Raw genomic sequence first — 15,282 nt, forward strand, 5'->3', positions numbered from 1 at the left:
GCATAGCCATGCAGTACATACCATCTGATCCATATTAATTAATAAAGAGGAGGAAATGAAAAAAGTGAGAGTCCTCATGCCTTGTTGACCTTAGTTTTGACTTAGCTGTCCTACAATGATTAAATTCACTCTCTGTTCTATAGGTACAGGTTTATTTCTTCTTAAATACTGAATTAGAAATTTCCAGCTGCCAGCAAATTGTGATTGAGATCACATCAAGGGATTCCTTCCTGTCCAAGTGCGTGGGACCGAGGAATGTATTACTGACTTCTGATTAGACTGTCTGCATATGTTTTCATTATTATTTTAAAATTCTGTATGACATATTTTTATTTCATCCCTATTTTGTGAGGAAAAGAAAAACACTTGGGATAAGAGGAAAGGAAAAGGCTGTTATTTTAATACCATGATACTTCATAATTAGCTTATTTCAAACAAAGGGATTGTTTTCAAGCATCAACACAGGGAAAAGTGAGCACTGTTGATGCCAATTTCATGAGACTGAGGATGAAAGTAAGGTTCAGAACAGAATCCAAAATACCATGTGATTCTTTGAGAGTGGCCAGCAACTTAAGGAACAATGCACTTAGCCCCAGAACAATGTCCTTGGGCCTCCATGACTCGTTTTCTGAGAAATAGTGTTGGTCTCAAATCCAGTACAACTCAAATAATTGGTATAAGAGCAGTGGTCACTAGGTTCACAGAAATATTAAAGCTGTACTTCCCTCTAATTTTTAGTGACACAGATTCTCTACTGGGAAATTTTTTAAAAGGGAAAAGCTATATTCGAGTTAAGGCAGTAACAAGAGTTCAAGTGTGGGTTAATATTGACATAAAGTTTCAGTTTCTATTTCTAGACTGTTTCATTTTTTTCAGAATTTCTTAGTAAACATTTACCATGAAAATATCTCTTGATTTTTCTGCACAATATTACATTGTGAGATTATTCTTTCTTTTCCTTCAAGAGAAAATGAACTCTCAAATGCTCCAAAATAAAAACCCAGGAGAAAAAGAGAATTTGCTGAGAAGAATGCCAAGAATTATCCTCTTGCAAATCCTTTCCTTTCTCTTATTCTGAGTCCTGCTGTCTCATGCACTGACAATAATACAACATAGTTTCAGTGTGGTGATTGCTGCTTTAAAAATGCAGAGTTAAACAGAAACCCACAATAGCCTCCCTTGGGGTAAAGATGGTTTCTGTCAACAGAGAAAGCCTAAGACCTAAAAGCATAGGTAAGCAAAATTCAGAATTAAACATTTTCCGGATCCTGATTAATTTTATTTTATTTATTTATTTTTTAAAATCATTTATTTATTTTAATTTGGCTGCACTGGGTCTTAGTTGCTGCATGTGGGATCTAGCTCCTTGTCCAGGGATCGAACCCAGGCCCCCTGCATTGGGAGCGCAGAGTCTTAGCCACTGGACCACCAGGGAAGTCCCTGATTAATTTTAAAATAGAAGCTTTAGAAGCCATATATTCAAGCACAGAATAACAGAGGAGGCAAGTTTTTAATCACCTCTGAGGACTGGTCAAGAAACACATTTAAGAAAGATTAAACACAAGTAATTTCCTGTTAGCAAATATTATTAAACGAGAATTATTACTTTGAGACATTGGTAAAAAATCTTTCTTTAGAAATTCATCAAGTCCCTGGGATCTCATCTCTCTGGGAAAATTAGACGTGATTTACCCAGAAAAGCATTGAGAAGCTTTTCTTTCTCTGTGAAACCCCAGGAACTGTGAGTAAACAAAAATTAAATTTTGAGACAGCAATATGGAAACACATACATTACCATATGTAAAGTAGATATCCAGTGGGAATTTACCATGTGACACAGGGAGCTCAACCCAAGTGCGTTGTGATGGCCTAGAGGCTAGGATGGGATGGAGATAGGAGGGAGGCTGAAGGAGGTGGTGATTTCATGATGTAGGGCAGAAATCAGCACAATATTATAAAGCAATTATCTTCAAAAAAAATTTTTAATTAGCACTGAATGTTTCTCTTCCATACATTTCCATCATAGTTCAAGAACAAGTTTTAAATGTTTGTGGGGAAAAAAAAGTTACAATATCCTGTGTTTGTGCTCAGTCCTGTCCTACTCTTGGCAACCTGATGGACTGTAGCCTGCCAGGGTCCTCTGTCCATGGAATTTTCCAGGCAAGAATACTGGAGGGGTTGCCATTTCCTGCTCCGTGGGATCTTCCTGACCTGGGATCAAACTTGAATCTCTTGCATCTCTTGCACTGGCAAGCAGATTCTTTACCAGGGAAGCCTTTTCCAGGATTCTTTACCTGGGCAGCCCTACAATATCCCATGTTAACCCAAAGGGTCCAACTCCTAGGGCCTTAACTATAACTGTGAGCAAGTTCTATGATATAACTCACCTTACTTCAGACATCTCTGATCTGAAATTTACTCCCAATCTTTAATAATAAGAGTAGAAAAGACAGAGGCACTTTGCAGAAGGCCAGTGTTGTTGTTGTTTTTTAATAACAATTTCTGATTATAAATGTTCCAAAATTTACTCAGAAAACACAAAAAGAGAAAATTTAAATTACCAATAACAAAAAGATAGCCACTATGAATACTTTTTTGTCCAGGATGTATGTGTTTGTATTTCCCTACAATCAGAGACATATATCATATACAGATTGGGGTCACACTAAGCATTATATAGAAAGTTTTAAAAATTAAACATCCAGGCTTCTCTGGGGACTCAGTGGTAAAGAATCTGTCTGTCAATGCAGGAGACATGGGTTCAATCCCTGGTCCGGGAAGATCCCACGAGCTGCAGAGTAACTAAGCCTGTAAGCTGCAGCTACTGAGCCTGTGCTCTAGAGCCCTGGAGCCACAACTACTGAAGCCCTGCAACCTAGGGCCTACGCTCAGCAACAAGAAAAGCCACCACCAGAAGTCCTGGCACAACTAGGGAGCAGCCCCAGCTCGCAGCACCAAGAGAAAAGCCTGCACAGCAAGGAGGATTCAGCACAGCCAAAAAATAAAATAAATAAAAATTAAGTATCAATCAAAAATATGATCTTAAAGTCTGCATAATATTTTGGTATTGTGGCAGTATTGTATTTATTATGAGTCAATCTCTACTCTTGGCAGATGAACAGCTTAAAACATTCACAGGTACACTTGGCAAAGTGCAATTTTGCCTGACAAAGTTAAGGACAAGCCAACTGAAGCAGGAAAGCAATGAAGCAGAGGGGAAACAGGAATGTGGGTGTCTGGATCCAGGGGATGAGGCCTAAGGCGACTGCACTTGGTGCCTCTCGCACTCCTTTCCCAACATTTTACACACCCGACATCTAGCTAAAATGGGCACTGAACACCAATTCGGAAGAGAATAAAAAATACCAGGGGAGCGACAAGCAGTCTGGAGAATGAATCTGGAAATGGCTGTAGGTGGGAGGAGAGATACTGATCCGTATAGATACAGTATATTCCCAGCAAGCGCGTAAGAGGTCCTTTTATTAGTCTGGAGTCCAGGGCTTTCCCCCAAAGTACTTAGTCTTGGCCTCACTTCTAGCTGCTAAACAGCTAAATCCTCACAAGAAAGTCTTGGGACCCAGGCCCGCTCGTCTCAAACTTGGCAGCCATCAGAACTACCGGGGGCGGTGTCTTACGCGTCTGTTTATTTCTACTCGGAGAAGCCCACCATCGACAATTTTGAGCCTGAAGGTTAGAAGTGGCCGAGCCTACGCGCTCGTAACCGGAGCCACAGGTGAAGGCCCCAGAGCGCATCCCAAGAGGAATGCGAAACGTCGCCCAGCCCCACGCCGTGTAGGCTCCTCCGCGGACCCCGCCAGAGGGCACCAGGACCTCGCCGCGCGCGCAGCGGCCCCGCACCTGCGGCCAGACCTGCAGACGTTCAGGTGCCACCCCGCAGGCCGCCGTGGGGTGTAGGGGGCGCCGCCTCCAAACCCAGCCGCTTTCCGGCTCCCTCGGCCAGCGCCTGAGACGCTGTTTTGTGTTTTGTTTTAAAAGCCTTCCCCTCCCCGGTACTGCTTGAAGGCGTAAATGAGAGAGAGTGGGAGGGGTGAGAGGGGGAAATGGAGAAAAGAGGCGCGGGAGGACTGAATGCCTTCTTTAAATTACTGCTGACACCTCGGTTCCAGGCCCCTAAAATCTCAATCAACAATCCATTAGAACTCAACAGGAGTAAAACGAAATCCTCGTTTAAGTGTATTTATCCGATCTCCTTTCTCTCTTTCAAATGCTAAATCCATTTCAGCATATGCCCCCTTCTTTCTCTAGCCTTTCTCTCAAGACTGGCAGCCCATACCACTCTTGTAAATATGAAAGATGCTAATCATATGACATATCACGTCTCCGTCGGAGCCGGAATAAAGCCTTCAGATTTGGGATCATTGCCTCCAGACAACAGCTTCATCAGCCGGAAAGTTGGTTTTTTTCTCCTTTCCTTCAACTCTCAATCCCTTCTTTGTCTGGAGTAAAATGCAGCCGACTCGAGCCACCCAGGCCATATGGTTCACTCTGTATTTTCTTAGTTGAATTCTGAATTGTTTCTGTGACTTGCGAAAGTTTTTTTGGAAGTGCGTATAAAGACATAGAAGAGCTACTTGTGCAGGGAGCGCTACCGGGCGCGCCGCGGCCGCCCCCTCCCGGCCTGGAGCCCGGGCGGTTGGCTGCGCGGAAAGTGATGCCGGCCACTGCACGGTCGCGCGGCTAAGACCCGCGGGCCACAGCTGCCGGTTCGTTTGCTATGCGGCCTCCGCGCCTCGCGGAGGGAATGAAATTTGGGGGGAAAGAAAAGATGAATTAATCAGGTGCTAGGGTCGACCCCAAATGGTTTGTGTCCTAAAGTATCGTTTTGGATCCGTGAAAATAAAACATAGCCCGGCTCTCTTCCGACACTGTATTACATTACAGTCTTATTGTCTACCTAACACGGTTTTCTGACATGTGTTAACTTTTTCATTTTTTGTCTACCGATTTGAATGTAAGCTCTTTGGGGGTAGGAATGGTGTCTGTTTTGTGCAGGGGTTGTTCCCAGGGCTTGGTGCAGTGCTCGGCACACACTGGTTGCCCGTGTATGTATAAAGGAGGGATGACTGAATGAGTGCGTTAAGTAGCAAGATGATGTTGCCCAAAGGAACACATTAAAGAACTTTCTCTGCTTAAGATTCGAATTTATTCATCCCAACCTGGCTCTTTTAATTTATATTATCAACAAACAATAATTTCCAGAAGAGAATTCAGTGTTTGGGGAGGTTACGTTTTTCCTTAGTTGGGAGAAGAGAGGGAAAATCAGCTTTCAGATCTTTTTTCCATTGCTTTGAATGAGTTTTGTGTTTTTCAGGTTTGGGACTGTCCCTGCGAGAGAGCAGGCTGCCAAATTTCCTTTCTCTCTAACTCCTTACACAAACCCCAAAGAGTTCTTTCACCAAATCATTAAATTCTACAGAGGTGGTCAAGCTCGCACTGCTTTTCATGAAACGGAGAAAGAAAAGGGTCCTTGAAGTTTAGAAGATGCCCAAGGAAAACTCCTTGAATGACATCAAAAGAATGAGTTTCCATAGCTGTTGAAGCACGAGGGCCATGTATCCGCACAAAGAGGGACCGGGGCACCGGGACGGGCTCACAGCTCTGTCCCAGGACAATTGGGTCACTGAAATAGGGAATTAATTACCATTGGAGAGTGGGCAGCCCATTCACCACTGGCTGAGTTTTATTAAACGCCAATATAAATAACAAAACAACTCTTGTGGCTGCACTATTCCTACACGCCAAAGGAAGGATTATGCCGGGGATTAACATCTTAAAGTCTATGAGACTTTCTGACTCAAGGCTCGGAGCTGGTAATCGTGTTTGTCTCCTGGTTCAGCGATTAGTGATCTCTTTCTTGCACTTTCCCCTGGATAGCCAATGTCCCTTTTTGCAGGCACAGAGGGGTGAGGGGGGCTTCTCTCCCTAGTGGGCCCCCAGCCCCCAATTCAAGCGCCGGCTGTTCTTTTCCCCTTACCTGAGGAAAACAATCAGAAAGCTGGCGGAGACTGGTCAAATTTCCTACAGTGACTTCTTTCCTTCGTGGGAAAGAAGAGGAGTGCTCGGGCAGCGGGTCGCCTACCGAGTGCAGAGAAGCCTGCCGGGTTCTGCCTCTCCGGAGCTGGTGGGAAGAGGGTAGAGAGGGCGCAAAAGGAAGGGAGCCTTTCAGCACCTGCCGGGTGGATTTCAACACCATCAAGAAGACCTCCTGCGTCAAGCTGGAGTCCCTGAATGGTTGGCTTGGGGCGCCAAAGCACATTATACAGGTTTAGGACAAGGGAATAAGGGTCCCGAGAGAGAGGGGTTACGACCTTCTCTGCCTTGCACCTCCTCTTGTAGATTCCCCCGGCCGATCCCCAAATACGGAAGAGGGTGGGGCTGGCCCACTGAAGCTGCCGCGCACCATCCTAGCTCTGACCTCTGCAGGACTAGAGTGACAAACCCTCCCCCACAGGACCCGAGGGAGAGATCCAGGATGAGACAGAATTCCGCACAGGGGTCCAGTAAGAAGGCGGGGAGGGAGGGGGTGATGAGTTTACACTATTAGTGTTCTTGACCTCCTTGCCTCCACAGAAGGGGACCCCCCAAAAATCCGAGCCCACTCTGCCTCCCAACGCTTCACCATCTGCTCATCACTAGTAATGAACTCTGGCCTAGCAAAGAGCCCTCCGCAGGGAAGGGCGGGGGGATGCAGAGGGGGCTAATCATTTCCACTCGGTCTTCAACCACTCTGGAAATCGGAGTGTTTCTAGTCCCCAGCAAATAACTAAAGCTATTCAAGATTGGCTAACTTTTTCTTTCCATCTTTCCGCCTTTTGGAGAGCTAACCGGGTGGATTAGGATTTAGGCTACAAAGCCATCCTTGGCAGACATCATGTAGTCCTTTTTAGCAGAGCAGAGCCCCTCCCTTTCCTTGAAGGCAGGACGGTTTACTGTGAACTGGAGGACGGGCTGGTTGGGGAGGCAACTTTTGCTCTTGTGCTTTCTGGGAAAAGGACCTTTCTTCACACCCATCCCCGCCCCCCCCCCCCCAACATTCACCTGCAGCAGCAAAAGTATGGTGGGGTGACCATTTGTCCTCTTCGGCCACTTGTGAGGTCGAAGTGTGGATGGGATGTGTGGATGGGCCCCACAGCAACACCTACCCTAAACTTTAGAGCTCTTGGGTCGTCTCAAAGTTCAAGCTTCTTAAAAACAACAAAGACTTTCTAAAGGTCTCCACCCCCCTCCCTGCTCCCCTTACTTCACTTTTCTCTCCCTACACAACCTCGGGCCTCCTTTCTTTTTAAGGCTTGGGGATGAGTTTAAATCATTGGGCTCCCATTTCTTGATTACTGCCTGCTTTGAGCTTTTGTTCTCTTAAAGTAGGGATTGCACACAGAAAGAGGGGCTGAAGATGAACAGTTTGACCCTTTAGGACAGTTCACGCAATGGACAGGAGCGGCCCTCGGTCACCAAATTCACTGACGCTATTCACGCGCTCCCCTCCCCCTTCGCATAACATTTCAGCCTCGTTTCATCTGGACAATCTTTTAGACCACACAAGTGCCTCTTGAATTTATTTAAGTTAAAAGAGTGCTAGAAGCATCCAGCTAAGGATATCTGGCACTGGCTTCGTCTTTGCAAATCTGAGTACAAATCGAAATTGCTTTCTTTCAGCAAAACCAAGCAAAATGTGGAACAAATAAAATATTGCGGATGAGTGTGAATGGCTGGCTTCTGAATTGCACTAGTGTGTTAATAGTTCTTGATGTTCTTCTCTTTTAAAAAACAACACTCTTCATAGTAGGAAATATTTCCCGAAATATTATGAACAGTGATGCTTTTCTTGAAGGCTACTAAGCAAAAACAGAACCAAAATTCTTAAAATTCCAAGATAATGTTATTGTTTAGTCACTCAGTCGTTTCTAACTCTTTGCAGCCCCGTGGACTGTAGCCCATCAGACTCCTCTGTCCATGGGATTTCTCAGGCAAGAATACTGGAGTGAGCTGCCATTTCCTTTGCCAGGGGATCTTGCGGCCCCAGGGATTGAACCCAGGTCTCCTGCATTTCAGGCGGATTTTTTTTAAACTACTGAGCCACCAGGGAAGCTGGAAGATAATATAGGGGGTGATTAAAAAAAAAACAAACTTGTACTTTTGCACAGTAATCTAACACAAACCACTCACTGCATATAGCCGACAAATTCCTTACTTTAAAAAGTTACATAAACTCCATGGTATCTTTATAGCCACATAGATTAGAGATTGATTTCTGTCATTTGAATATGTACACAAGCTTATGTTTCTTTTGCATACTTTTTCCTTTTGGAAAGAATCTCCTTTCCTGGAAATTTCCAGAATCAGAAATGTGCGATTTACCCTAATAATATTTTACTGTTACTAAATATCTGCACAGGATACTCTTAAATATTCATTATTAACTTCTTACAGACAGTATAGAAAGTTTGGGTTTTGACAAAGAAAAGCATGTACCCTTTCAGCGCATCATAAAAACATAAAATCTTGAAAGAACATAAAAACTGAGGGGTCAGACACCCAAACAGTCTTAAAAATCATCTAAAGAAACCCATTGTGTGTTTCACTAGCAATAAACATTAAAACCAGCTTGATCTTGGAGTTTGTTTGGAGTTATACAAAATTCATCCGGTTTTCCTTTAAGCCTCCACTTAATTAGATTCCGATTCTGTTTTCCCCCTAATATATTTTATCATCAAATCAACCCAGCACTTCCTAGCCAGACCAAAAATTTAAAGACCTATCTAAAGTATGTTTCTACTGATACTAAAGTAAACTTTCCTTTGTTTCTACTACATTAACCTTGTCTTTCTTTGCAGGCCACTCCTGCCAGGAGATGTAGGTATGTAAAAGCTGACACTCCATAATATCTCCCATCATTCCAGTATTTGTTTTTAGCAGCCTTTGATCATTTCCTCAGAACCTAGCTTTCTCGTCCTATTTCTTTCAAAATTAATACAAAAATCCTGCATCCACTCCCATGTGTTCCTTCCATTTTTGACTAGACAAGACATAACAGAGTTTTCTTTTAGGGGGACTGTAAAGAATATTTACTTATTTGGCCTCAGTGATCATATCCTATAAAATAATGCTAATGTGTGCATCAACGATGGTAAGCATTTTTGGTATCTTTCACTATTGATGCATTTTTTTCTTGAACAAACTCTTTTATGAAGTTCTTCTTCTGCGGGTTCATGATACAGAGAGAGACACCCAAAGAAGGGTGAGACAGAGGTGAGACAGGCAGATGTTGTGTTCTGAAAAGACTAAACATTTCCCTTCTTTCTTGTTTAATATCTGCACTTCTGCCATATGAAATTAAGCTGTTCTAAAAGAACTGAGCAGGAAACTAGGGAAATAATGCTATTATGTTTAGGGAATTTGTTTTTAAAGTGGGTGGGGGGAAGAGATGCAAAGCACAAGTATCAACCAGCAAGGTGAAAATTGTGGCAATTTTCAAATATTTCAAGACAAAGAAGTCTGAGGTTGGATAGCTGCAGCGGGTAGCAGTCCCTTTCATGAGATTCTAATTTTCATTTTCTTTACTTTATGCCTTCCAAGCCTGCTCATTATCTCCCTGAAGAAAACATTAAACAAATTAAAACCATGCCCGAACACTTTCATCGTCCCTTTCTCTGAAATACAGCTTGTTTCCAATTCCCACAATCCGAATGAGACCGAGACCAGAGACAACATTCTTTTTCTCTCACCACTTCTCAAATCTTAACATTCCTATTGAGCCTTGCTGAAACTTAATCTGCAAAAGAAACTCCTCTGCAATCTACTGGAGTCCAGATGCATTCCCGCTACCCATGCACCATCTAACACTCGGCCCAGCACACACTTCTGGGTGATGTGGTTCTAAGAAGTCAGCCACTTCGACAAGAGGGTGGGCGTGAGGAGGAGGAGGAGGGAGGGAGGGATGGCTGTTGAGCAATTCAGAACAAGTTCCCTCCGAGGTCCAGTAGCCCTCCAGCTCTTTTTTCCTATTGAAAAGCCGGGAGAATCAGGAGGACGGGCCCCATGTCCCTACAACGCCCCCCAACGCGGAGCAGAGGTCATGGAAATGTCAACGCAGCCCATTCGCTCTGCCGAGCTACAAGTCGGCCGCTCCTCCCGCTGCCACCTAGGCAGGAAGCCCTTTGCGGTCCCGCCCCACCATAAACACGGGTTAGCCCGAACGCGCCCCACCCTTCGCCGAAAACCAAAAACCTGTATGGTGCTGTGTGTCACACGTAAAATGAGGAGGCCCCTTTTAGCTCTAATAAGTGAGTGTTTTTAGTTTCACCTCCTCTAAAAGTCCATCAACTGCTCCCTACTCTATCACCCTGTCAGGAGACGCCTCTATAAATCCTCCAACGTCCTCTCTCTTCACCCTTCCACGTCAGTCTTTCTGGAACCTAAACATGCTTGCCCGCCAAGTGACCACAGCTCGCCATCCATACCCTATGCCTCCTTTAACCAAACGAAAGCGTTTTGAAATACTTTACTATTTGAGACCATTCCTAAGAAGCTTTGCCAAGAGACGTCCGGCTGCAGCAGAGGGCTTACTACTTTTCCTGGGATTCTGACCCCTATTAACTAATTTCTAGGATCCCGACGTCCGGGAGCTCAGAGGCCAGACAGCGCCGGGTGCCTTGAGGTGCGTGCGCGTGCGCGTCGGGACGGGGGTGGGGTGCGGCCGCGAGGACTGGGACCCGGGCGGTCGCCTTGGTCTCCCCACCCGCCCCCAGCGCCCCGGCCCCTAATGAGCCGCTGAAAGGGAGCGGGCTCCTGTGCGCGTGGCTCGCAGGCCTCCCGGAGTCCGGGGCGCCCTGATTGGCCAGCTGCGCCTCGCGACCTCCATTCATTAATAAATTAGCGGCACGCTCCAGCCGAGCGCGAGCCACCAATCACAATGGGCAGCGACGGCGACAACAGCCGCAGCTTGAGCCGATGCCGCCGCTCCAGCAGTCCGACCGCAGCCTCGAGCTCCAACGGGAGCTTTAGAACCGTGTTATGCTGATTAGATAAAGGGGGGAAAGAGAGGCGGGGGGCGATGGAAAGAGGAGGATGGATGGATGGCAGGGCCAGGGGAGGGGGGGAAGTGGGTGAAGAAAGAAAGAAATGAATGATGATAATGCAATGAAAAGAGTAAGCCGGGTAGGGAAAAGCGGGGGAGAAGGGGGGCCAGCACAGGGGAGGGGAGGAGAAAGCGGCGGCCGAGGGTTGGAGGGTGGGGTGGGGGCCCCGGGGGCAGATCTGATTGTTTTCTTGGTGGTATATAAGGGGTTTTAAGGAGAGTCGTGTGCCAGACACGCAGCCACTGAACCACAAGCAGCTTCGCTTTAACTGGAGTGCCTGGGAGTCGCGTGCCAGGAGTCGCGCGTCCAGGGACTGACTGACAAGACAGACACGCACCACCACCACAACACACGAGACCCGGGCGGGTCGCCGAGGCCGCCGGGGCTCTTGGCAAAGTCGCCGGTCAGAGAGGTCCCCCGCGGAGCCGCGCCGCAGCAGCGCCAGGCCCGGTGCCTCCAAGCCGGCAGAAGGAGCAGCGCTGAGCTCCCGGCTGCGCGGAGAATCGCAGCACGCGCCAAAGAGCGACGCCGAGGCACATTTAGAGAGAGAACCAAGTGAGTACCCGCGCTGCGGCTTCCAACTTAGGGGCGTTTCCCGCACGGCGTCCCACCACATCCGAACGCCCTTCGCCCGCGACGAATCTTTTGTCGCGGGGTCGCAGTCCCTTCCCGGGAGAGAACACAGCTGTCAGGGCGTGTCAGAGTTCGGAACCCAGTTGGCTGGCGACAGGGTCACAACAAGGGGCGCCCGCGAACTGGGAGAGCACAAGGCAGGGTTTCCTCCCCAATTTACTTTCCTCCTTGGCGCGATTCCGAGCGGGTCTTCTCGGGCGCGCAGCAGTAAGTCCCTATAACACTGACAGCTTACCTCTGCCGCTATATTCACACCCCATTTGGTTCTTTCTCCCTCTCTGCTCTCTTCTCCAGGATGTTCGTCAAATCCGAGACCTTGGAGTTAAAGGAGGAAGAGGACGTGCTGGTGCTGCTTGGCTCGGCCTCCCCCGCCTCAGCGGCTCTGACCCCTGTATCTTCCAGCGCTGACGAGGAGGAAGAGGAGGAGCTGGGCGCGGCGGGCGGAGCGCGTCGGCAGCTTGGGGCAGAGGCCGGGCCCACGGCTCTGGGCGGCTCGCCGGGAGGAGCCGAGGGCTGCCGGCCGGCGCGGCGGCTGGGTGTGGTTCATGAGTGCAAGCGGCGCCCTTCGAGGGCAAGGGCTGTTTCTCGCGGCGCCAAGACGGCCGAGACCGTGCAGCGCATCAAGAAGACCCGTAGACTGAAGGCCAACAACCGCGAGCGCAACCGCATGCACAATCTGAACGCGGCGCTGGACGCGCTGCGTGAGGTGCTCCCCACATTCCCAGAGGACGCCAAGCTCACCAAGATCGAGACCCTGCGTTTCGCCCACAACTACATATGGGCGCTCACCGAGACCCTGCGCCTGGCTGACCACTGTGGCGGCGGCAGCCTGCCCGGGGCGCTCTTCTCGGAGGCAGTCATACTGAGTCCGGGAGGCACTAGCGCCGCCTTGAGCAACAGCGGAGACAGCCCTTCGCCCGCCTCCACGTGGAGCTGCACAAACAGCCCCGCGGAGTCTTCCTCGGCGTCCTCCAACTCCACCTCCCCCTACAGCTGCACTTTATCTCCCGCCAGCCCGGAGGGTTCAGACATGGACTATTGGCAGCCCCCACCTCCAGACAAGCACCGCTACGCACCTCACCTCCCCATAGTCAGGGACTGTATCTAGAACTGCCATCTCTGCTACCCACGCCAGGCCTTAGTGGGTACCCTTTCCTGCCCCCGATCAAGCCCTCCTCCCATCCCCCGCTTTCCATGCCCGGGAAACCGTCTCACTACTCAGAGCATGTGTAGCCGTTCTGATTACTCGGTTATTGGTTGCATTCCTTGGCTAAGTAAGGGCTTCCTTAGTTCAGCCGGGCTCTCTAATTTATTGGCGTGATGGAGCTTATTGTCGAAGAGGATTGTAGAGTTGGGGGCCGGGAGGAGGGAGGCACTTAAGGTAAAAAGATGCTGGGAAGAGATAAAGGTGACACGTCTAAAGAGTTTGTAGAGCGGACTGACGCTCCTGCCCTCTCGGTGCGATTCATGTGAATCTCCCAGGGGGAACGCAACCGGTTCCTGTGATCTCTTCACCTTTGCTTCTACATAGAGATGTTAATGTCGAGTAGAAAGAAATGTATCTTAGCATCTGAATGATTTTACCGGTAATAATATTATCCACAGATTTGCAATGGCTGGCATCTGCTTTATTCCCAGTGCTGCCTGCGGGCTGTGGGAATTTCACCTGTCAAACCAAACTTTCCCTCTCTGATGTGCACTTTGTTCTGTTTCCCAGATTCGTCACAATGCCTATTGTCCCGCTCTTCTCTTTCCTTTTTCTTCTCCATTTTGCCATCTGTCTCTTATGATTTATAAGGGGGAAAAAGTTGTTTTGTTAGAGGGCCAGGTTAGAAGTCATTGTATAATTTGTAGGCTTTGTAATGATTGAATGCAAGCGTGGAAATTTAGGCTGAACTCTCTATCAAAAGGAAAAATGTGGAGGAAAACGGAAAAATCAGGAGGGAGGATTGCTTCATGAATTATTTATCTCGACCTTTTAGGGGAGAAGAAACTCCCCCATTCTTTCAAGAGATTAAAAATAAATCAACACACTGAAAACCTAAGCAGACACGGAGCATTATCAGGATCAGCCACACACGTGTTTCCTTCTATTTATTATAAAGAAAAATTTCATGGGAAAAGTATGTATTTTTTGTATATTCTACAGAGTTTATTCTAGTATGTATTTACGTCTTGAAAGAACAAGAAAATTGTTCTTGTGATTAAACTATAAATAAAGTATCTAATTTTCATAATTTTTGTGTGTTTATTACTTTCCTGTTTAGGTGGCTTTTAGAATAAGTTGCATTTTTTTTCTTAACTCCCTATATCTGAGTAGAGTACTTGTTTGTTTTTGTTTTGTCAATGTTTGTGTGTAGAATTCATTGACACATAAGGTCTAAGCAATCACAGGAAGCTGAATTATATTCAAGACACTAACAATGACATAAAAGTGTAACTCTCCATACAAATAAAAGCTTGTTTTTTAAGAAATCAATTTCTGAGCAAACAAGATTAGTTAAAAAAAAGTTTGGGGAATTTAAAGTATAATTAAGTAATGATGAGCACCAAAGTTCAGAAACTTTGCTTTTAAAAAATAGTGGAGTTGAACTATCTTGACGGAGTGTGTAGAAATTTGGTTCTTACACTTCACTTCTTTGAGCTTCAGTTATTGTCTGTAAACAAAAGGGACTGGATAGTGATCTCTAACATCTGTGACGTAACTGAGTGTTTATAAATTCATTATTGGAAGCTGATTTCATGTTAGCCAATTCAGTCTTTGTTAAAGCAGTTTACATAGACAAAACATCTTCAGAGAGAAAGCAAAAATGGTTTCCTAATCACCAGGATACATAACTCTGTAACTTGCAGCTCAGTCTCCAAAGCAGAAATCAATGCTCTTTGACTGGCCTTGGGTCAAAGATGATCAAGTGAAGGCTGACCACTTTAGAGGAGGGTGGCCAAGACTTCACAAGCCAAAAAAAAAAAAAACATGCCAGCAAAGAAATGTTGGTTGTTCATAGTTCCTTCCACCCTCATGAATTTCATATCTGCTTCCGGTTTAAGCAAATCCTCCTCTACTCTGCATATACCAATGATCATTCTAAAATGTCCTAACTACTCCTCCTCTCTGTTCATGTAGAAATATTGTGTTTAATAACTGAATAGCTATTTTTAATAAAAGGAAGAACCAACCCAGGATTTGTTTGGTTTTCATCTTTGGATGTAAGGGAGACTTGTTGGAAAACCCCTTCTAGTTTAAAGATTTTATTATTCTTAACCACTCTTGATTATCTAATAAGGAGAAAGAGATATTTCTCCTACACCTTTATGTTTCTAGTGTTTAAAAAGCCAAGCAATTGTAGTATGAGAATTCTAAAACACAGTTTTAATGCCAAATCACTGTTCTTTTAGTGATGATGGTGGTTATTGTGAGAGCAGACCTCTTTTGGAAACATGCCAAGAAACAGGTTCCTGACAGGTCTGGGGAGGCAACTCTTCAGGTGCAGGTACTCAGGAAAACCCAACTGGAGGGGGAAGGGGGGATGGGAATCCTATAACTAGGTGG

At 46.4% G+C, this 15,282-nt stretch overlaps 1 protein-coding gene across 1 annotated transcript; it reads left to right on the forward strand.

The window, feature by feature from the left end:
• The first annotated feature begins 11,973 nt into the window (after positions 1-11,973).
• Positions 11,974-13,841, forward strand: NEUROG2 (neurogenin 2). The gene has a single exon (XM_070371996.1). The coding sequence runs from the start codon at positions 12,028-12,030 to the stop codon at positions 12,838-12,840; it is 813 nt and encodes a 270-aa protein (XP_070228097.1). The 5' UTR covers positions 11,974-12,027; the 3' UTR covers positions 12,841-13,841.
• The last annotated feature ends 1,441 nt before the right edge of the window (positions 13,842-15,282 follow it).

This window comes from Bos mutus, chromosome 6, assembly GCF_027580195.1.
Source record: "Bos mutus isolate GX-2022 chromosome 6, NWIPB_WYAK_1.1, whole genome shotgun sequence".
Taxonomy (NCBI): domain Eukaryota; kingdom Metazoa; phylum Chordata; class Mammalia; order Artiodactyla; family Bovidae; genus Bos; species Bos mutus.

What these genes read in the sequence shown, in the direction of transcription:
- NEUROG2 (XM_070371996.1), top strand. Translation starts at nt 12,028, where the DNA reads ATGTTCGTCAAATCCGAGACCTTGGAGTTAAAGGAGGAAGAGGACGTG.